The sequence below is a fragment of the Rhinopithecus bieti genome, unplaced genomic scaffold, assembly GCF_001698545.2.
Source record: "Rhinopithecus bieti isolate Rb0 unplaced genomic scaffold, ASM169854v2 scaffold_22745, whole genome shotgun sequence".
NCBI lineage: Eukaryota > Metazoa > Chordata > Mammalia > Primates > Cercopithecidae > Rhinopithecus > Rhinopithecus bieti.
In genome coordinates this window covers 982,809-1,006,516 of record NW_016810815.1, presented here as the reverse complement: position 1 = coordinate 1,006,516, position 23,708 = coordinate 982,809, and the positions used below count along the sequence as shown (strand labels likewise).

General features: G+C 45.1%; 1 protein-coding gene across 15 annotated transcripts in view; it reads left to right on the top strand.

The window, feature by feature from the left end:
• Positions 1–23,708, top strand: part of RALGPS1 (Ral GEF with PH domain and SH3 binding motif 1) — a 311,271-nt gene that overhangs the window by 238,947 nt on the left and 48,616 nt on the right. For all 15 annotated transcript variants that reach the window (XM_017892871.1, XM_017892865.1, XM_017892868.1 and 12 more), the window contains 3 exons: positions 14,839–14,976; positions 17,468–17,561; positions 23,442–23,509. In XM_017892871.1, the coding sequence (XP_017748360.1) occupies positions 14,839–14,976; positions 17,468–17,561; positions 23,442–23,509 (300 nt within the window). The remainder of the gene's footprint in view (positions 1–14,838; positions 14,977–17,467; positions 17,562–23,441; positions 23,510–23,708) is intronic.

The following is a 23,708-nucleotide window of genomic DNA, read 5'->3' as shown; positions in this document are numbered from 1 at the left end:
TTTTTTAGACAGAGTCTCGCCCTGTTGCCCAGGCAGGAGTGCAGTGGTGCGATCTGGGCTCACTGCAAAGCTCCACCTCCTGGGTTCATGCCATTCTCCTGCCTCAGCCTCCCAGTGGCTGGGATTACAGGCGCCCGCCACCACACCCGGCTAATTTTTTGTATTTTTAGTAGAGACTGGGTTTCACCGTGTTAGCCAGGATGGTCTCGATTTCCTGACCTCATGATCTGCCCACCTCGGCCTCCCAAAGTGCTGGAATTACAGGCATGAGCCACCGCGCACGGCCAGTTTTCTAATTTTTTATTTTTTATTTTTTGCTTTTTGTGTTTTGCCTGAGTCTTTGCAAGAGTTTTTTGTTTTTGTTTTTGTTAATTCAAGTATTTAGGCAGAATGTGTCTAGGGATAGATTTCTTTCCTGGAACCTAATAAACTCAGAATGTATCTAGGGATAGGTCTGTTTCCTGGAGCCTGATAAACTCTGAGTTCTATCCCTAGATACATTCTGGCTAACTACTTGAATTCAGGATAACACCCTTCTCTGGGTCATCTCTCTGTTCTCAGGACCCTGTATCCCTTTATGTTATTTCTTCCCCTTCTTCCCTTTCTCTTTTCATTGGCCCTGAGGGAGAGCTTGCCAACCTTGCCCACCACATCCATGATGCAAATCTCCGCAGTGTCTGCCTCACTCCTTATTACCTCTGATGTTTACTTTCTAAATTCTTCTGCCATGTTTTTAGTGTTCTTTGATTTTTTTCATATCTCATACATCTCTCTTTCTGTCGCATCCACCTACAGTTTCATCTCTGACAGTTCTCTCTTATCACAGAAGCCTTGTCTTCTTGTACTGTATTCAAAAGAAAAGTTGTTTGAACTTTCTTTCGAATCCTGGAATAGACTGTTTGGGGAGGTGTGGTCTCTCTTATCCCTCTACTTCTTCTACGTGCACTTCAAACCCATTACTTGGAAGTATTCCTTCCTGTGTTCCTTTTTGGATTTTCTTTCCCCTGAATGTGCCCTTGAATGTAGAAAAATCTATTCAGCTTTGGAGTTTATTAATAGGCAAGGCATTTGGGCTTCCCTCCGGACACACTCCAGTTCTTTTCTGGAAGTAGCAATCTACAAATGAATGTGAGAAGATGGGGGGCAAAGGGTAAGTCAGAGCATTCTAGAACTCCTCCAATCAGCTACTACTGGACAGTGAGTGTTCTGGTCATTGGCCCAAATTTTCTGGTTTTGATAGCCTTGAATCACTGTGTCTTGGGAAAAGCCCCAGGAGATATGAATTATTTTGGTTTCAAGAGATAAGGTATAAATCTGTTCAATTTCTGTCCTGTATATCTGCCCTATAGTATATTACATTTCTTAGATTCTAGCAGTAAGGCTGTCTGTCCGTAAGTCTTAGTTTGTAAGGAGGTTTTTAGTGGTAAGTCAGGGGAAGCTCTGTGAGGGGCTGCCTAGTCTCTTCTGGAAGGTTTCCAGAAACTGGTCTGTACCCCCATCTCCTCCTAAAGCTTCAGGGATTTTTTCTCAAGTAACTTCATTGAGGGCCAACATTATCCAGATAGTCTGCAACCCTTTCACATGCGTTATCTCCTTTCCTCTTCAGCCCTGTGAGAAAGTTACAGGTACTACCTCTATCTCCCAGATGAAGAAAGCAAGGTTCCAGGAGTTGAATAACTCACCCAGAATCACACTGAACAATAAGTGGCAATGCCAGGATTTGAAAACAGATGTCTCAGGTTTTCGTAGTTTTCATATCTTTCCTCCAGCGTATGCGTTGAGCTACATGTGAACATGACATATGACATAGTATATGTGAATGTGGATTCTATCTGGGCTGGAATCCTACCATTGTCACAGAGTGACTTTGGGCAGATTACTTAACATCTCTGGAGTTGAGGAGAGTAGCCAGGGCCGGGGGAGAGCAGATGAATGAACTCTGTGAATGCTAAAGACGTGGCCAACCTGCTTTTGTTTCACTCGTCTCTTGATTCCTTTGGGGTCTCTCATTGGCACCTGAGGATGATTCTCTCAAGTAAATATATGCTAGAGGATTATTTATTTTTATTTTTTATTTTTTAGCAGTTTCATGCCCTTAATTGTTTGTGTAAGTAATGCCTCTGTTGAATGTCCCTCTTCTGCCAGGCCGTATGTAGGCCTCATGGGTTCCGGGACTGCGCCTGTCTGGTTCTCCTGTATACCACTGGGTCTAGCATGTGGGAGGCCCTCAGTGAATATTTGTAATGCTAAGACCCTTTCATGATGGTGGCATGCATCGCTGAGTGAGCTGGTCCCTAAGCTCATCACCCTGTGCCCTTGCAGCTTCCTCTCCGCACAGTGACCTGCCACCTTCCTTCAGGGTCCTTGCTTCTTCTAATTGGTCAGCAGACATGCTTTCCTGCCACTTTGGCCTCTCTGTTCCCTGCAGAGCACCCTCTGACAATGTAGCCAGAATGTCCTAATGAGGGGAGCATTGGCCACAAGGCCTGCTGGTACAACAGAAGGGGAAGTCAGAATTGAGTAAAATTGGTGCCGGAGAACCACCACACCAATTGGTGCAGGGCAGAAGGATGGGTCTCAAGGAGGTGACCGGGAGACCAGAGTCCAGAGGGTCAAGTTTCTTGGGTCCTTTTCCAAGGGAATTGAGTCTCATGGGCAGAGGAGAGGCAATACAAGGAGAGTACGTGTAGATGGGCCTTCCAATCTGAAGCTGACCCCAGCCAGTGACGGCCCAGGCTCTCCCCTACCTTCCCATCCCACCCCACCACACAAAACCAGACTAACAAGAGCACTGGCTATTCCATCACCCCCTGCTGGCAGAGCTGAGGGCTGAGTGCTTGGCCTGCCCTGGGGGAGCTTGGTTTCCAGGCTTGGTGGGAATAGCGCTGCCTACAGACCCTGACCAGGGCATTAGGGTTGCAAGGGGCAGGGCTGCTGCTGGGCCAGCTGGATCTGGCCGGGCCAAGTGCCTTGTGTCCACAGGGTGTCCTGGAGAAGGGTAGAGCCCACAGAGATGGCTCCTGCCATGGAGTAGAAGGAGCCTCTGCCCACTGAAAGCCTGGGACCTCCCCATAGGGACTCACATCCTCTCATCTCTGTTGAGAAAGGCAGGGAGAGATCAAAACACCTGAGCCTGAAAACCACAAATAAATTCACAGTCAGATGCCTTTTTCCTTCTAAAGGGCCCAAGGAACTTGACCCTTTCAGTATTTCATTTCGGCAAAATCAGTAAAGAATTTGCTTTAAGAAAGTGAAAATCAGTTTTGATCTCGCTAACCCTCTGAAAATCTGTTGCTTGTTTTCCAGAGAATGCAGGGATTGGTGATTGAGGTTTAGAATGTTGTCTTTTGTTAGACAGTTTCCACTGAATAATGAATAAAGCTGACAGTTTTGCATCGCCTCCGTTATTATTTTTGTTATACTTAAAGACTAGGTACAGTGTGGTCACAGATACACGAGTGCATTGGTGGAAGTGGAAAATACTTTGGCGACTGAAGCGGCTGTCTGTGATCTCACTCTCTGGCCGGGATCCTGGTGGCCTCGGACGTTCGGGGAGCCTTTCTGTGCACAGTAGCAAATCTCTGAGCCAGGGTTGGAAAGACAAGCTCAAGAGTGTTTTCCTTGGCACATGGGCAGCCTCGGTTCTACCCAATATAGAGGCAGGTTTCTAAGGCTTTCACTGGGGGAATCATCTTGCATTTCCTTTTAGTGACGTTAGCTCCTCTGGAAGCACTTTATAGCACTCTGAGAAATATGAGTATTTAGCTTACAGATACCACAGTGTGGGGCTGTGCCTTAACAGAGTGACTGTGGAGTGGGGTGCCTGGTAACCGCAGCCACCCTTCCACTGAGCAATAGAATTTCAGAGGCCAGGTTGAAGGGAGTCGTGTATGTTCAAATAAAGATTCAGCATGGGGTCCAGTCATTTCCCTAGCCATTTTCTGAGCCCCTGCTCTGTGTTAGGCTTGGTGCTGGGCCCTTGAGCATGCAGAGATGCATAAGGCACAGCCCTTGCCCTCGATAAATGCTGTAATCGAGGAAAGGACAGTGTGCTCTGTGAGCCCAGGAGGAGCCAGTTAGCAGCCAGGAAGGAGAAGGAGGCACAGAGGCAAGGGGAGGAAACCCCTCTGCTGAGGCTCAGAGGCATGAGACAGGCATCAGGGGGCTACATGGAGGAGACTGGCATACTTGGGGCATTACATGAGAAGTGGAGGAAGAGGCTAGAAAGGTAGTGTGGGGGAGAGCTCAGAGACCTTGGATGCTGTGCTAAGGAGTTTCACATTGTCTGTTGGGATGGAAAGCCTCTGGGTATTTTTAAGTGGGTAAGGGGCACAGTCTAATAGGGTTTGAGAAAGATCACAGGGTATAGACTGGACTGGAAATGGAGAGACCAAAAGCAGGGAGATGAGTGAGGGGTTAGGAAGCACTAACAGATTGGAGTCAATGTCTGTGGCCTTTAAATCTAAACCTAAAGACCAACCAGGGGCTGAGAACACTCGGAAATTCTTGCGTTTAACATATTGCTCTCCTTCTCCCTGCCAAAAAAGTGTTTGCTTCTTTAATAGAAAGAAATATCTTGCCTTTTTTTTACTTCTAAAACTGTAGTACATATTCGTAGCTAAAGGTTAAAATAATATAAAATTGTATAAAGCAGAAAATAATCCTGAAGTTCCATACCCAAAGATGGCTATCGATAACAGATTGAGCAATGTATTCTCTGTGTGTGATCTCTCTGTTGATATAGGTATACCTGATGTTTTTCACTTAAAAAAAAGTATCATGGATATCTTTCCATGTTAGTTCTTAGAAATATATTTTATCTTTACAATAGCTGCATGATGTTCCACTACTTGGATATAAAATAGTTTATATAAACCATGCATTTTTTGTATAATTATAAATTACAAACAATGCTGCAATGAACATTTCTAATTAATGTTTGCCAATTTGTAGTAGTATTGCTGTAAATTTCTAGAAGTGGAATTACTGGGTCCTAGAAAACCACATTATTTGAAATTTTTGATAGATACATCCAAATTCTCCTCCCAAAAGTTTCTATCAATTTATGCTATAGTTACTCTTGTATAGTGTGACTTTTTCTGCACACTCATCAACACTAAGTATTATCAATTTTTATGAACTTTGTCAGTATAAATGGGAAAAAATATCTTGTTTTAGTTTGTAATTCCTTGATTAGTACTGAGTCTTGGGAATCTTTCACATTTTTATTTACATTTATACTCTTCCACAATTTGCACATCTTTTATAACACTATTTGCATTTATTGTAGGAGCTCTTTATATATTAGGACTATTGACCATCTTATAAATTGCAAATATTTTTCCTGCTCTGACATTTGTCTTTCAGAAGCTTCATGTATGGTGTTTTATATGATCATGCAGAAGTGTGTGAGTTTTAAGAAATGGACCCCAATGTGTCAGTCTTTTTTTGATGGTTTTGGGTCTTATGTCACACTTAAGCCTTTGTGTACCTCAGCATTATAAAATTATTCTCCTGTATTTTATTCAAGTACTCATATCATTTAGATTCCAACTCCCTAATTGATCTGTAATTTATTCTGTTTTAGGAATGAAGTAGAGATCCAACTTTATGTTTTTCCAAATCAATAATCATTTGTCTCAGTATCATTTATTGAAGGATTGTTCCTTTTCCTATTGATTGGAAATATACCTTCATCATACACTAAATTTCTGTGTCTCTATGTATGTGTTGCTGGGCTCCCTACTGTGTGCTGATGGTTTATTTGTCTAACTCTGTAGCAGTACTACACTGCCTAATGACTGGGCATCACAGCACATTTTATAACAAGCCCCTCTCTTCATTCTTCATGTTAAAAATGTTTATTTTCATACATTTCCTCTTCCAAGTGAACTTTGGAGTCATTTCAGATATGAAATGTGTATGTTAGTTAGGCAATAATCGACATCCTTGCAATGTTGTGTCTTCCCATCTAAGAATATTATATATTTCCTTACTTATTTACATCTTCTTTCAGTTCTTCAGTTATTTTTACTTAATTAGTTTTCCTTAACTACCAAAGTGTTACGTTCTCGTTGTAACAACTCGAATACAAAGAGATGTAGATAAAAGGTTTGTATTCTTATGAATTGTGCCTTTATTTAGTAAAATGGGTTCTTCAGAGAGGGATTAATAAGCCCAGAATGTGTGTAAACTTGATTTTAATAAATGTTACATATGATTTTTCTACCAAATATGTTTTATTCATATAGGTCTTACAGATTTCTAAGTTTATTCCCAGGTGTTTTATAGTTTTGCTGTTGTTGTAAATTGCCCTTTTTTCCATTGTGTTTTCTAGCTGATGATTACTGTTATATAAGAACGACATTGATTTATGTATATTTATTTTGAAGTTAACTTCACTATTCTAATAGTTTTTCAGTTGATTATCCTAAATTGTCTAATTATATCACTAATGTGATGACTAATCATATCACCTACAAAAACGACCCCGTGATGTGCATCTTTAATATTTATTCCATGTTTGTCATCTTGCTTTATCACATTGGCTAGTGCATTCAGCGTAGTGTTAAATGATAGCAGTGTGTCAGATATTCTTGATTTATTCCTATTTAATAAGATTTTGACATTAAGAACATTGTTTTAATTTTCTAATATGTGTCCTTTATCACATTAAGGAAGTCTGTGTCTAACTCTGTGCTTTATCAGGACATGCCAGTGAGTTTTTTTTGATAATGTTTTATTTGGAATCTCTGCATCTTGATTTATTAATGTGATTGGTCTATTTTTTATGCCACCTCTGTCAGGTTTGGGTGTAATGGTTATGCTGGAATCATAAAATGAACTGCAGATATTTCTGATTTTTCCTGCTCTGGAACAGTTTAAGTAACATTAGGTTTGTCTTTTATGGTTTTATGCATGAGTTCCTTAAAATCATCTAGCTATTGTATTTTAATTATATTAGGTTGGTGCAAAAGTAATTGCAGTTTTTGCCATTAAAAGTAATGGCAATTACTTTTGCACCAATCTAATAGTATCTTTCTCCATTATTAATATTTTTTTCTTTATTAGTAAATTAAAGTTTTTTGCCTCTTCTTGAGAGAACTTTGAGAAGATACATTTTCCTACTGAGCATTCATTTCATCTAGATTTTCAAATATGTTACCGTAAAATTTACACATACCACTATTTTAACATCTCTTCCATATTTGAAATCGTATCCCCTCTCTCATCCCTAATATTGTTCATCTGTGCTTTTTTTTCCTCAATCGTACATACCAAAGGATTGTCCACTTCATTGATTTTCTCAGAGAACCAACTTTCAGTTTGATTTATCACTCTGCTTAGACTGTTGATTTTTTAAAAATTCATTATTTATGCTTTTATATTTTAAATTGTTTTCTCGTTTCTTTTTTTTCATTTTCTACTTCTATGTAATGAATACTAAGTTCACTTTTTAAATGTTTTTAAATTATTAATATAAGCATTTGAGGCTGTGGACTTTTCTCTCAGTAGTTACATGGCCTTGTATCATTGTGGATAATTTTTATATTTTAATTTTAACCTATTTTTTCATCTCTAAATTATTTGGTAAGTGTTTTTTTCTTTCCCAAATAATTATTTTAAGAATTTGTTTTACCCCTGGGACAGAGAAGGGGTGGAATTGCTCCAGACACCCCAAAGGCACACGGGTTATGAGTGTGGGAGGTACAGTTTCCCCAAAAGGAAATCAAAGGCTGTTTCCAAAATAGGGAGTGGGTGTTAGGCAGAAAAAAGTGTCAGTTTCGTCTCTATTCCCAATTGTCATTGAAGGGTTAAATGAACTAGCACATGTAATATACTCAGCACAGTGTCCAGCAAGAAAAAAGGCCAATAATAGTAACCAGATGCATGCCCTCCCCTCATGCCCCTTCTTACTACCAGTCAGAACCCCAGCACATGCTGTTCCAGCCATTGCACTCTGGGGGAACATTTGTAAACAGTGGGTTACCTCCTTGTGCCTGTACATTACCAGGCGATCCCCAGGGCATGAGGGGATCTATAGTTGTGTCCTCATTTCACCTTGGGGAGCCAGGAGGTGATTTGGCTTCCCTGGACTTCAGGATTCTGTCCAGACAGCAGGACTTTGCCCACGTGCCTTTGTGATTCATGAGCCACAACCCCAAGTCATACACAAGGCCATGTGCTCATCCAGAAAGCGTGGCCTCTGACCACCTGCCATGTGACTGCCTGCGCCCGCCCCCTTCTGCAGACCAAGGAAACTGTCTCAGTGACAGTAAGCATCCAACAGCTTTCACCAAAGGAATACTCTCTAAATGAGGATTTGTTCTGAAGCCCTGTTTTGCTTGATGGATATTAATTAGCAGGTGCTAGTTAATACTCACAGTCTTCCCCATCTTCTCAGGGAGCCTGGGCCGCCTGCTGAGATCTCATCATGCAGTAGATGGAATTGCTTTGTGCTCTCTTAAAGAGAGCACACACACCCTAATGAGCTGCTGCTCTGTTATTTCATTTGGAATTTATCAGGACAGTTTATGTGATCAAACCACACAAGTATAGTTCTGGATGCCAGCCCTCCTCAATACTGAAGTTTGAAAGTGATCTTTTCAAGGCAGAGCAGGAGAACATGGAAAAAAGTCTTTCATCTCAAACTCTGAAAAAGGGAGAGAGAAAAAATGGAAAGTATAAGATGGAAATGTGGCACATTTTATGCTGTAGAGGGTTTTTTTTCCCCTCAACACAGCAGAATTTTCCTTATTAAAAAGATAGCTGTATGAGAAAAACCAAAACCAGACTCGGGATGGAAGTGAGACGGGGTGGCGATGGGAGAACAAGGGAGCAGTGAGTCTCTGGGCTTGTGGGAAGCCCTGGTGCCAGCCGCGGGCTTTGGCTTGGGGAGGCTGTGAGCGCCCAGCTTCAAGCAGGCTCTGGGCCATCAAGCATGGGTGTCCCTCAGCTTCAGAGAAGGTGTCTGTTCAGAAGAGCACCTCCTTTGTCAGCCTGGCACTCCCTCCTTGGGGCTGGGTGTCCTGTGGACACCTCTGGTGGGGAGCCTGTATTCACTGTCAGGGAGCAGGTTTGGCCACCTGCCCTGTGTTGAGGTCAGCCCAGCTACGGAGGGCTTCGGTAGCAGAGCGAGCTGCGAGCTGCGAGCTGCTCACTCCGGCCCTGTGGGTCTGCCTCACCACGGCAGTCTGGTTGGCACTCATGTGGCAGCTACAGCAGTGTCACCAGGCCCTGTGTGGGGCATGGAAGGAGGGAGCAGAGCCCAAGCATGGTCTGGGATCTGTCTCAGAGGAGGTCCAGTCTGCGGGTGGGCATGGCCATGGGGCAGATGCCAGCTGCCAGCAGTGTCCTGGGGATTGGGGGAAGACAGGCCACAGCAGGGGTCCTCACACCGCCAACTCTGTGCCTGTAATCCTCATCCCTGTGCCAGCCAACGACTTCCAGCCCCCAGCCTCCAGCCCCCAGCACTGCTCTCTGTCCCAGATCTTTGGAGTCAGGCAGTTCTGAATTCACATCCTGATTCTCTCACTTGCAAGCTGTGTGATCTTGGCCAAGTCACTTCACTAAGCTTCAGTTTCCTAATATGTAAAATGGTGGGGAACAGGAGTGCCTTCTGTACAGGGTCACTGCCAAGGTGCCATGGTAAAAGCAATACCTAACTTCCCTAGAGTAGACAGTGGCTGTTACTGTCAGGATGGTTTCCCCCAACAGGTCTGCACCTCTCAGCCTTGCCTGGTCCCTCGCACTGTCCAGCCCCAAGGCAACCAGGGCCAATGGCTGATCCCATTACTGTCCATCTTCATAAGGCCAACATCACAGTATCATCTGCTATAGTAACTCTGTGTATATAGGAATAGGAAGTGAGATGTCCAGCTGTGCTGTCCCAGTCCAGGTGACAGCTCCAAGCACTGGTCCAACTGAGGGGTGGCCACCATGCAGTCGGCATTTGGGCGCCATCCATGGTTGTGGCAAACCCAGCTGGGCTCGTTCCTCCCATGCTGCTGCTTCAAATAGGGCCAGCCGTAAGGTCAGCTCAGCTTCTTATGCACTTCAGTGGTCCAGGCCCTGGACTGGGAGACTCTTGTAAACCACTGTTATTACCCTTATTCACAGTCAAGGAAACTGAGGCCCTGGGAGGTAAAAAGGCTCGCCTAAGGCCACCCAGCTGGTGAGTGGCAGAGCCAGCGTTCCGAGTCTCCTGGATCCGTGCCCCACGTTCTCTTACTTATACTACAGCTGCTTGTCATGTGGCAGAGCTGGAAGGGCCCCCAGGACTGGATGGGCCACTGATGATGGGACCTGGGGGCTGACCAGACTGATCATAGTGGGCGTGAGGGAGGTGGAGAGTAGCAGGTGGTAGATGGCACAGGGGAGGCAGCTACAGTAGAGTCATGAGCCCTCTTGGAGAGTGTTGACCCCATAGGGGAAATCAGGTGGGGACAGCCATAGCTTGGGTTCACCTACGCCCCTATCTTGCCTCACTGGCTGCCATACGTGAGAGTCTGGCTAGAGTAAAAGAAGAACCGCCCATAGGCAACCTGGACAGACCTGTGCTCAAATCCTGCTTCTGCCACTTGCCAGCTGTGTGGCCACAGACAAGCGGTGTAACCACTCTCAGCGTCAGTTTCTTCCCTTATAAAATCACAATGAAACCTCCCTGACAACAGCATTTGTCTTATGAATCAATAGTCTGGGCAAAGCTCTTAGTTTAGGACCTGGCACCCAGTAAGTGCTCGGTAAGCATTAGCTCTCTTTGTCATCACCTGACTGGTGGCGGCTCTGTCTTCAGCCACAAAACGAGGGTCACATGTGCTTCATAAGGTTATTGTATGATTAAATAAAGTATGCCTTCACTCATGCATTCCTTTGTCAGCCAGCATTTACCAGGCAGCTCCTGTGTGCTCGGTTCTAGATGGTGGAGATTGAGCTCCTGGAGCAAGACACACTTTCTGCCCTTGAGGCGTTAGGCCTGATGCAAACAAGTGTCTGAGTGCAGTTGTGGGGAGTGCCAACTCCATGTAGGACTCAGCACTGTGCCTGACACGGTTCAAGTGGAAGGTGGTTATTCTTATGATTTCATTATATTTTAGGCTTATACATATCTCTGTTGTGGACTAATACAGTACTGAAAAGATTTCTGTGGATTTGTGCAGCGTTAACTGTGGGAGACTTGCTGCTTGTGCTGTGGTTTTTGTTGTGGGAGTGAAAGGCTATTTATATGGAGGTTCTTTCCAGGCATTGCCTAGGCTCAAGGTCTCCCCATGTCACTGGAGCCAGGAGGCTTCCTTTGGAGGGGTGCTCTACCCAGTCCTCAGCAGGTATGGCCTTGGCTCACACTCCTGGGTGTTGAGGAGTAGGCAGGTGTGAGCATCTGCATGTTTTGTAGAGGGGAATTATGAACTCTGTGGGCCTCAGTTTGCAGAGCACCACTCAGCGATCCACCTCCAGGAACCCAAGAGGAGGCCCAGTGCCTGGCACCTGTCCTCCCAGGGCAGCATAGGGTGCACCTTTCGTGTTGAGGGTGTTACTTGAGAAAAGGCAACTCCCTCTGTGTTTCTGATGACCAGTGGGTGGGAACATGGGTGCAGCAGCCTGATAGACCTGGGTTCAAATTCCATCACCCTTGCTGTGAGGCCTTGGGCAGGTTTCTTAATCTCTCTGAGCTTAGTTTTCTCCTCCTGCTTAGCAGGGTTGGTGGCAGGATCCCATGAGACAGGAGGGAAGTTCCTGCCTTGGATTTGATCCCCAGGGAGCAAGTTTCCTTTCCCGCCATCCTACCCTCCAATTTCTCTGCTCCTGGGCTGAGCTTTCACTCTGCCACTCTGAGCCAGCTGGACCGAGGTCTGCACATTGCGTCTGGAATAAAGCTGTCCCATGTCCCACATCTCTTCACTCCCTGCCATGCACTAGAGGATGCTTTTTGTTGTAGTTGAAGCGGTAATAGCATGTTCAGGATTGCCGTTGCGGAGGCTCCAGGGTGGTAACTGAGTTACATTTTTAAGAGGGGAGAAGAAAAACAAGGTGAAGAGAGAGAACAAATCTGTGGATTCAAACTCACCAAACTTGGAGCTTCTCTACAAGGGAAATTATTTCTAATTATTAAAATTTTGGAAACATGGTACCGCCAGGAAGAAAGGAAGTGGAAATGGCTCCTGTGAGAAGCATCAGCATATGTTTCTGTGATTTAACAGTTTCCGGTAACAATGTGCATCTATTTTAAAAGCAGACGAATGACTCATGGTATCTAGCACCAGTGCTCCACTGTAACGGCAGGAAGTGGAAGTGTGTACTCTAGAGGGGGCAGGCTTGGGTTCGACTCCTGTCTCTATCATTTACCAGCTGCATGACCTTGAGCAAGTTACACATCCTCTCTGAGTTTCCTTTTCCTTCTCTGTAAAATAGGTTGTTAGAAGAATAAATCAGATAATGAACATATAACTCTTAGTGCAGTGCTCATCTATCCATGCACAAACCCTCACAACTTTTATGTAATTAACCAAGTTAATTCCAATGTTTGTAATAATTCTTAGTTGTTTAATAGTAAATTTTTAAGGCTATAAATTTCTCCCTGATTACCTCTTTGGTCAGAACCCGTAAGTTTTGATATGTAATATTCTCCTTGTCATTGTCTTCAAATAAATTCTTCAAACAGATTTTTTATTTTTTCTTTGACCTAAGAGTTACATGAGTGTGTGTGCATGCATGTGTGTTTTCATATTTGTTGTTAAATCCTAGATGTAGTAAGGTCAATGAAAATAGATAATATAGCATTTACTTTTTAGGACTTACTGAGGTTTTCTTTATATACAATCAAGTTTTGTACTCCATGGGTACCTGAAAAGAGCTATTTTCATTTATAGAAAACCAAGCTGCTGCTGCTGCTGCTGCTGCTGCTGCTGCTGCTGCTGCTGCTTCTTCTTCTTCTTCTTCTTCTTCTTCTTCTTCTTCTTCTTCTTCTTCTTCTTCTTCTTCTTCTTCTTCTTCTTATTTTATTATTATTATTATTAGACAGAGTCCTGCTCTGTTGCCCAGGCTGGAGTGCAGTGACCCGATCTCAGCTCACTGCAACCTCTGCCTCCTGAGTTCAAGTGATTCTCCTGCCTCAGCCTCCCGAGTAGCTGGGATTATAGGTGCCCACCGCCACACCTGGCTAATTTTGTATTTTTGGTAGAGATGGTCTTTCACCATGTTAGCCAGGCTGGTTTTGAACTCCTGACCTCAGGTGATCTGCCTGCCTTGGCCTCCCAAAGTGTTGGGATTACAGGCGTGAGCCACCGTGCCTGGCCTATTTTTTTGTTTTGTTTTTGTTTTTTGAGACAGAGTCTTGCTCTGTCATCCAGGCTGGAGTGCAATGGCACGATCTCAGCTCACTGCAGCCTCCTCCTCCTGGACTTGAGCAATCCTCCTGCTTCAGCTTTCCAAATAGCTGGGACTACAGGTATGCACCACCATGCCCAGCTAATTTTTGTATTTTTGGTAGAGATGGAGTTTTGCCATGTTGCCCAGGCTGGTCACGAGCTCCTAGGCTCAAGCAATCCACTCACCTTGGCCTCCCAAAGTGGTGGGGTTACAGGCATGAGCCACCATGCTCTGCCCCAAGCTTGTTAACTTTGTTACTGTAATACTATATCACTGCATCAATATATGTATGTATATATGTATAGATATGTGTGTGTGTGTATGATGTATACATATATACTTACATAAATTCTGGAAAAGATATACCAAAGCCTCCCTCTATGGTTGTGTTTTTCTTGAACTCACTTTTCATTTCTAACTTTTTTTTTTACTATGTATAATTTGATGTGTTACTTCTTTATGCATAGAAATTTGTAACCATTAGATATTCTCGATCACCTGGACTTTTGTTTTTTAGAGCAAGCCCTCTTCCTTGCTTTGCTTAATGTTTGCTGCCTTGAATTCTGCTTTATGTCACTTCTCCTGCCCAACTCTGCCAGTGTGGTGGGCACGATAGCAGTGCTCATGGAGGGCAGCTGAAAGGATGTTCCATCCTTGGCCCGTGCAGATCTCCAGGTGGTCTGGAGCTCGGCCCTGCAGCTAGTCAGCCAGCTAAGAGCTGTGTAGTGGCTGCATAGCCAGCGGCCCTTCCCCTTCCCCAGCCAGGCAGTTTGTCCTCAAATCCCCCCAGCTTATCACTGGCCTGTGATGGATCTTATTAAGATCCTTTTAGACATAGGTTTGATCTTCAAAAGCTGTGCAAACTAGATGTTACTATTTCTGTAACATAGCGGTATTTTTATTTCACATCTTATTTTCTTATTAGGCACCATTGGCCAAATTCTCTAGCTTTAGTTCTTTGTACTGAGAGCTGTTGCTTTTTTAATTTTTTCTTTTGTTTCTTAGTTAATGTATGGTGAGGTGGAGGTGGGGTAACAGACAGACAAATAGACAGACAGCTGGGCAAATAAAGAAAAAACTGAATTCAGCCCAAATGGGTGTTCTCCTGGACATGGCACTTTAGACCTATTAAACTTCAGCAGTTGGTAAGAGACACAAGTGCTCAGCCCTTTCATGTCCTGTTATTTTCTAGTTGGGTTGCAGATAAAAGCCTTATTGCTGGAGAGTATTTGAACTAGAAATGCTGAAATCTTGCCAGCATACATTGTGGTTGTTGCTCCAGATGTTTGATTTATAGTTGGGCAGTGCTGTGTGAAAAAATTAGTAATCAGGATTAGAATTAAAGTCCAAAGATTATCTCAGTTTTCCGTAAGTCGCCCTTTATATTTTTTAGCAGATCAGTACTGTTTTGTGCTATTTGGTTCTGGTTTGTGGTAAGCTCCTTCCGTCATGAAATATCTTGTTTAATTTTAGGAATCTATCTTCTGGATTTAATCTACATTGATTCTGCATATCCTGCCTCAGGCAGCATCATGGAAAATGAACAAAGATCCAATCAGATGAACAATATTCTTCGAATAATTGCTGATTTACAAGTTTCCTGCAGCTATGGTTAGTACCCTTGTTGTTAGAATTGTGAAATCTTGCCTCATTGAAATTTGGGTCCTATCAGTGAGAAAGCTCTAGAAACCAGACAAAGAATTACAAAGTTCTTCATTTTAATATCTTGAGCATCAAACATGTACTAGATCCTTTTATACATAGGTTTGATCTTCAAAAGCTGTGCAAACTAGATGTTACTATTTCTGTGTTACAGGTGAGGAAATTGAGGCTGAAAACAGTTTAGTCACTTGTCCATCCACAATCACACATCTAGTGAGTGGCAGAGCCCAGGTCTTTCTGGCTCCTGGGTCATTCATTCATGAAGAGCTTTCTGGGCAGCTCTCCTCCAAGCAGATTCAGAGATCAGTCTTCTTTCTTCTGTGACTCTGCCATCTCCATGGCCTCAGAATCCTCCACTGGACTCTGCATCCAGCTGGCAGGTGCAGGATGAGAGAGAACAATACAAGGGTGGGTTTTATGGACCAGGGTTTTAGTGGCCAGTGCAGGCCACTTTTGCTGACAGGGGCTAGGAAATATAATCTAGCTGTGGGCCTAGGAGAAGGGAATCGATGTGGTAAGGAACGTGGCCACACTCTGCTGCACTTGGCCAGATCCACAGTGTGTCCATGATGGTGGGTGTGTAAGAGGGATGGAGAAAATCACTGGAGATGATGTCAGAATGCTGGATGGGCCATCCATGTGGGGACTGATTTTACCCGAGAAGATGGCAGACTTGGGGTATGGAGCTTGACTGTGAGCCAGGTGCTCAAGTCTTCTGGGAATTAGCACTGATGAGCACGCGGCCAGTCAGCCAAAGTCAGCCGTGAAGGGGGTGTGGTGCGTGGGGTGTGGGGCTCTAGGCACCTGCCTCTGGGGAGCAAGGCTTTCACAAGAGGGCAGAGGAGTAAAAGTCTGGAAGCACCAAAGGGCGGGGGTGGTAGGAAGGAACCCAGCCTCACCTGCTGTGCATAGGGTGTGAGAAAATCCACAGCCTCCGTTTGGGAATGTCACGGGGAAGCCAGGGTGGGTTCACCGAAGCAAGAGCCCTGCTCACCAGCCCCTGCACAGCATCCCCAGGCAGGGTGGGGGTTCCCACACTTCAGGGCAGCTTTCCTCTGACAGGAAGGGTAGGAGGTACCTGTATTCCCAGTGCAGGGTTCGCCTGGCCCAGGCCCTTTCCAACACAAATACATGGACACTTATTGTCCCGCTGGCCAGTAGAGCAACCACAGACATGGGCTTCAGGGTCAGATGGACTCTGCTTCCTATTCCAGCTTTGTCTCTTGAAAAGTCACTTTCTCCCCTTGAAGGTTTTCTCATGCATGAACATGGAGATAGGATTCATGCAGAGCCCTTAGCACAGTCCCTGGCGTTTCACGAGAGCCCAGCAAATGCTCTCTCACCACTGTTCACCTTTACCTGCGCCATCTCCACCATCAGCTTTGTGAAACAGGTGTCATCCTCACTTCACAGAGAGGACACTGAGGCTTCAGAGAAACAAAATGATCTGCTCAGAATCTCACTATGAAGGGCCAGAGCCATCAGGTGCTCCTGCTGCACCTGGATGCACCTCCCCAGAAAGCGAGGATCCGCCCCACCCTCTTTTCTGCTCCTCTTCATGACCTCCTCTACTCCCTCCACCTCTCCTCTTGACTTGTTCTGTCCCACCCAGTGGCCCTCTCAGAAGGAGTGCAGTGACTATGAAGGTCTGCAGAGAGCAGCTGACACCAGTCCCTCCAGAGATGGGCAACACCATGTGGCAGAAGCCTCCCATCACCTGGAGTCCAAACCCAGCTCTGCCTTTCTCAGCAATGCGACCTGTGCAGGTTGCCACAGTTTCTTCCTCTGTGCAATGGGGATATTGTTTCTCCCACGTGAGGCAGGTGTGAAGGTTAACGAAGATGACTCCTGTAAAATTACCTACTGCAGAGCCTGGCACAGGCATGTTCAGGTGCCTGGACCCCTCCCTTTCTTCCTAGGATGCAGCAGTTCCAGTCATAGGCCAGCTTCTGGGTTAGGCCTCCACACCTGGCTGGGCAGGGTCTGTTCATTCATTCTTGCATTCATGTCACACAGCTGGTGGGTAGGTATAGGAGGCTTGCCCAGTTACCCCAATGGAAACCTGTTTTAGGGCACAGACACCTGGCTCTGGTCTGTTCTGGAGGCCAGGGAGCCATCTTTCCCCAGCCCCTGATATCTGAGTGGAGGCACAGCTCCTCCTTCCTGGCTAAAAAATCATGGTGACCTCAGAGTGTGGTGACTAAGGCCCAGTCATCTGGGGGGCACTCCTTGAGGGCAGAACCCAGGCCTGATGATCCCCACCACCATGTTCCAGTAGTCAGCACAGGGCCAGTCCCCAAAGAGCGTCAGCAACTGCTGGAAGAGTGAATGAGTCTCACTATCCCAGGGGCATCTGAAATCAGTGATTTCTATACTTCTTATTTGGGGGCCTAAAGATGGAGAGAGTCTAACGTCTCTGGATTTGGTCCACCTTTTGCAGATCACCTCACCACGCTGCCCCATGTGCAGAAGTACCTGAAGTCCGTACGCTACATTGAAGAGCTCCAGAAGTTTGTGGAAGATGACAACTACAAGTAAGTCCCCACCTACTCCTGTGTCAGGCCTCCCAGCCCCACTTTTGTCTTTAGCGCTCAGGTCCCTGCAAGTGGCCTAGCCCTTGTTGGGACCAGTGAGTAGCCACCTGCAGGGCTTATCAAAGTCCACGGCAGTAGCGCCCAGGCCCCAGCACACACAAGCACATGCGTGCAGTGTGATCTTCGACCTCACAGCCCCACAGTGGTGATGTCTGAACAGCTGTCATACCCATCTCTGCCCCATCCTCGTAGGTCCCCCGGTTCAGAGGAAGGTGTCGTGTTAACTTCTCAGTGTGGCTTTCCCACATGGCACAGATAATATGAACTTGGACTCCACAGCTGTGAATGGCACAGGCTTGGTGCTCTGGTTCTCACAAGTGACTCCCCCACCCACAGTGCTGGGTGGCAAGGCAGCTTCTAGCCATATCTCCAAGAGCTTGTTCCATGGATGAGACAGTTCTTTATAACTGTCAGCTCTCTGCAGTATTCAAGGCCCTACCTCCTTCCCTGTAGAGCCCCTGTGGAGTAGACCCAGTTCTCATAACAACCCCATGGGCCCTTTGGCCTCATCTTCCACTAACCCTGCTGAGGCTTTCAGTGCTTTCTTCGTTTGTGGCATCTGGGAATTTATCCAGCATTTCTATGTATTTGGAGGGAAAAGAAGGATTTTTCATGTTAACCCTGTCTGCCATACTGCTTGGAAGTCCTCTTGGCTCATTTTCAGCTTGAGACTAAGAACCTCAGTACTTTTTCGTATGTCCTGGTATTAAGGCAAGTCCCAGCCATCTTGTAATCAATCATTTACCACCTAAATGTCAACTTCACATTCACAGATGGTCCCCGACTTAGGATGGCTCAACTTAATGGTTTTTCAGCTTTACAGTGGTGCGAAAGCAACGCACGTTCGGTAGAAACTGTACTTTGAATACCCATACAGCCAGTCTGGTTTTCATTTTCAGCATGGTATTTAATAAATGCCATGAGATATTCAACACTTGCTTATAAAATAGGCTTTGTGTTAGATGATTTTGTAAGCTCATGTAAGTGTTCTGGGCACATTTAAGGTAGGCTAGGCTAAGCTATGGTGTTCGGGTAAGTGTATTAAATGCATTTTTGACTTGTAATATTTTCAACTTATGATGAGTTTATTGGGATGTATCCCCATCGTAAGTTGAGGAGCATCTGTATTCTTTTAGATCTTATCTTATAATGGCTTCCAATATGCCATGATTCCTTGGAATCTTGTTATCCAGTATATTTTTTATCTCTTCCAGTTTTGTGTCCGTGAATTTGATTAGCCAGACTACATGGTCTTCATCTAAGTTAGTGAAACGTGTAGAGAACCGTAGCCACAGAGACAACCCCCACATTACCCACAATTGACTCACCAGGAAAGACCCTAAGGGGAACGGATGTTCAAGCAGTGCCCCCTGGTCAGCTTTACAGGAGTGGTCTGCAGCTGGGGCTATGAACCAGTCACCTGGGGAACTCTCTAACCAGCCCTATGTCTGGGGTGGGGCCCGAAAATTTGTGTTTTTTCAAAGCTCCCTAGGTGGTTCTGATGATCTTTTGGAACGTAGACATAATGCTTTTAGTTGTTTTATGTAATAATTTGTTAAAATATAATATGAAAATGTGATCTGGTAATCTGTTACATAATAGTAACAACAATAGATGAAAGCCAGAGATTACCATTAAAATTATGCTTGCCACAAAGCAAGCTCATTTTATTTATTTACAAAGCATTTGCTGTTCCTGAAAAGAGTGCCCTGCAGTACAAAATTATTCCCACTTAGTTTCTGGGGTAATATTTTCCATTTACGCACCGGTATTGTGATAAAGGAGACAGTAGTTTTTCATTAACACTGATACGCTTTAGAGAGAAAAATGGCCTATAAATACTTCTGACCATGAGATAATCTTTGGACAAGCTGTAAATCATGAGTAATTACTCCTTCTACTCTGAAGGACGTTGAGCACCCCAGCACCTGATGCTAAACAACAGTCAGCCTGGCTTTTTACAAAGGCTCTTTGTTGTGGTCAAAGTGGACAGACCCAGGGAGGAAGCCTGCATTCTCACCCCCGGCCCTCAGACCACTGAGGGACTTCCTTCCCAGGGAGGTCTAGGCTCCAAGGGGCAAGAGATGGGTAGAGCCTGTGATTCTGCTTGAGGACCCACACTCTATGGCCCAACTCACATCTGGAGGCTGGCTCCTCACCCACAAGGATGCAATGGCTTAGTTATTACATTGGTGGCATTGCATTGCTGACATTCTCCCCCATCTGCTTTGGAGATATTATGCCAAGAGGTCCAACCGGTGCTTTATTTCCCACAGCCTTTATTCTATTTTATTTTATTTAAGAAAAATTACCCAATTTCCCATTATTTAGAAAGCATGACCATTAAGTAAACATACTTTTGGACATTTTTCTATGCGTAGAAAATGTATATATATGTAGAGAAGGATGGATAGATGGATGGATGGAAGGATAGAATATTAAAATTGGATTCTACTACACTGGCTATTTTTAATTTAAAATACTAACTTTAATTTCATTTTAATTTAACCAGAAAAAAAACTGAAATGTGAAAAAAAATGCTACTCTTTAAATAAATATTTGTTTACCCAAAGAGAGATTATTTTCCAAAAGAGCCTTCCAAGGTTAATAAAAGAGGGCCGGGCACAGTGGCTCATGCCTGTTCACACCTGTAATCCCAGCACTTTGGGAGGCCAAGGAGGGTGGATCATCTGAAGTCCGGAGTTCAAGACCAGCCTGACCAACATGGTGAAACCCTGTCTCTGCTAAAACTACAAAAATTAGTTGGGCATGGTGGCACGTGCCTGTAATCCCAGCTACTCAGGAGGCTGAGGCAAGAGAGTCACTTGAACCTGGGAGGCAGAGGTTGCAGTGAGCTGAGATTGTGCCACTGCACTCCAGCCTGGGTGACAGAGTGAGACTCCATCTCAAAATAATAATAATAATAATAATAAAAGAGGTCAGGAAAAACATTAGGAGGCTTGAGTCAGTAAGTTTTATTTTAACTAGGTTTCCATTGTGAACAGTGTCAGCCAACTCTGGTTATGAAAGATGAGAATATTAGCCCTCTCCCCCTTCCTTAACCTCTACTTCATCAGCTTCCAACTTTTTGTTCGTTATATTATTATTACCACATAATCCAAGTCTATAACATAAACATGTTCAGGAATCAGAATTCCTACTGTTTACGATTTGTAAACAGATTCAGTTTTTACCACCTGTTGTTTCCCCATAGCTTCTCCGTTCCTGGAGTCTTTATTTTAATCAGTCCCTTATTTAGCTGCATTTCATCAGGAAGTAGGTCCCCCTACCAATGCTCCACCAAAAAAATAAAAGTGTTCACAGGGCCCGCATACCCTCCCTTCCCTCAGGGAAATGCCTGCATTGGACTGGGGCTGGCCTTGCTGGCTGCCCTCCTTTGCTTCTCTCCCTGAGCGCTGCAGGCTGTGTGCCATTGCCTCTGGCTCTGGGTGATGCTGTGGAGAATGAACCCAGCTGATTTTGTTTTTTTTCCTCTTGTTAAGGGTCTTGTCTGCCGGGTAGGTGAAGACTTCCTTAAAGTTCAAAAGCTTCATAAGAGAATGCCTCAGAGTAGAGGGTTCTGTACCAGATTCCCCAGACCATGGTGTCGCCATCTTTCTTCATGGCAGAAAAATTCCTTTTGTTCGTATCTTTGACTACTTCTGTGCCATTTCGTGGCTTCTCTCTTCCAGGGATTCCAGGAATCCGTGTTGGATGCTCTCTGCCCGTCATATCCATTCGCTTCTTGCTAACAGCGGCAATCTCCACCTTGTTCATCAGCTGTCACTGCGATTGTCTGTTTCTGCTTAGGTATTCATTCAGCACACTCTTATTTCAGTCCTAGATTTGTTCCCCCTAGGTCTTCAATCTCCTTTTTCATCTCATTTTCAGGTTTTGTTTTAGCATCTCATTTTTCAGGTTTTGTTTTACTTATGTTTTTAATAAGTTGTTCCACTGCTCTAAGCACTTGCGGGGATTTCCTCTGCTCCTGGGGCTGCGTTCTTGGTTGGGTCATTGGGCACTGCTCACCTGTTCTTTCCTTCTTTTGTAAGAGGGTATTGGCTGTATTGCCATACCATTTCTTTTCTTCTGGCTCCCATTTGAGAGGCTCTGTCTGGATGTTCCACGGCTCTCCTATGAGGGTGGAGGAGATGTCTGGCCCTCCTCCCATGTGTGTGAGAGGGGAACCCCTTACTGCTAGCTGGGAGGTCCAGGGGTTTTAGTTTTTCTCCTCTTCTGTAGCCTGGGGGAGTAGAAGGCTCAGGCTCTGTGGAGGCAGTAAGCAAGCAGTCTGTTTCACGTATGTGGGTTCTGGCAAAAGGCCTATGTTGGAGTGTCCTTCACCTCTTTGGGGAGCTGTATCCCATTCCTAGAGATACCCTCAGGTTTCCCATCATGCCCCATGGAGCCTTCGTTTCCATCAGAGGAGCTGCCGTGCTCTCGACCTATTTCATCAGCATCTGGTGCCATCAGCAGAGGGAACGATAAGGACCCCCACTCAGACCCAGTGAGACCCCTCATTGGGCTTGACAGGAGCCATGCCATGATGCAACTCTTGGTCCAGTTTCAGAATCCTCTTTTTCTTTCCTTGACTGTAATTCTTTGAAGTTCATGGCTTTAAATTATGCCCCTACCCTTGTTTAGTTGCACCTGGTGAGTTCTTTTACTCATAAGCTTTTATAATTTTTTGTTGATTTTGGAAAGAGAGGGAGAGTCTGGCATCTAGTCTCACTCTGTCATTTTCATCCAGAAGTTCTTAATCAGTGCTTTAAAAAGTTATATTGGAGGGCCAGTCCTCATAGCATGTCCATTGCCTTGTCCCTCTCTAAGGGCATCTGATGACGGGGAGTACAGTGTAATGATTAAACACTCCAGTTCAGAGGCCATGTGCGGTGGCTCATGCCTGTAAATCCCAACACTTTGGGAGGCTGAAGCAGGCTAGTCACTTGAGCTTAGGAGTTCCAGACCAGCCTGGCCAACATGGTGAAATCCCATCTTTACTAAAAATACAAAAATTAGCCAGGCATGGTGGCACACACCTGTAATCTCACCTACTCGGGAGGCTGAGGCGTGAGTATTGCTTGGACCTGGGAGGCAGAGACTGCAGTGAGCTGAGATCTTGCCACTGTACTCTAGCCTGGGTGACAGAGCAAGACTCTGACTCAAAAAAGGGGAGGCTGAGGCGGGCAGATCATAAGGTCAAGAGATGGAGACCATCCTTGCCAACATGGTAAAACCCTGTCTCTACTAAAATAGAAAATAACCTGGGGTGGAGATGCATGCCTGTATTCCCAGCCAGCTACTTGGGAGGCTGAGGCAGGAGAATCACTTGAACCCAGGAGACGGAGGGTGCAGTGAGCCTAGATTGCGCCACTGCTTTCCAGCCTGGCGACAGAGCAAGACTTCATCTAAAAAAAAAAAGAAAAGAAAAAAAGAAAAAAAACTAACTCTGGTTCAGGGTCAGACAGTCCTGGGTTTGATCCCCTTCTCTGCCACTTGCTAATCCTATGAATTTGGGGAAGCTGCTTAACCTCACCACTCCTCAGTTTCCTCATCTAGAAAATGTCCTGGTTCAGAGTGAACACATCTGTGCTCAGTAGACAGTAGGACATACTCAAGTCCTTTTCACTTTGTCTTTCTTAACCATTGTTTCTTGGCTGTGGAAACCCCCTGGAGACCTCAGAGGGAAGTGACTGTGATCTGGAGCAGATCTCACAGTATTCCTGGCTTCTGTGACTATAGTAGCTTTTCCCAGCCCCAAATAGGTTCCCGTGTGGTAAACCAGAGCCCATCTGATCTTATGAAAATCTTTGTTTTCAGACTGTCGCTCAGAATCGAACCAGGAAGCAGCTCTCCAAGACTAGTCTCTTCCAAGGAAGATCTTGCAGGTATCGTAGCTACCTCGAGTGGGAGCAAACCCGCTTAATAGCCTAATTGTGGCTGCCAGAGTTGGCCTTGACTGGGGAGCCCAAGGGCAAGTCAAGTTTGCAGCTTAGCAGACTCAGCTCTCCCTGTTCACAGCCCTCCTGCACCAATCTGCCCAGGCTCCTGATCATGCAGGACTTGTGTGCTTCCCCCCTGTGCCAG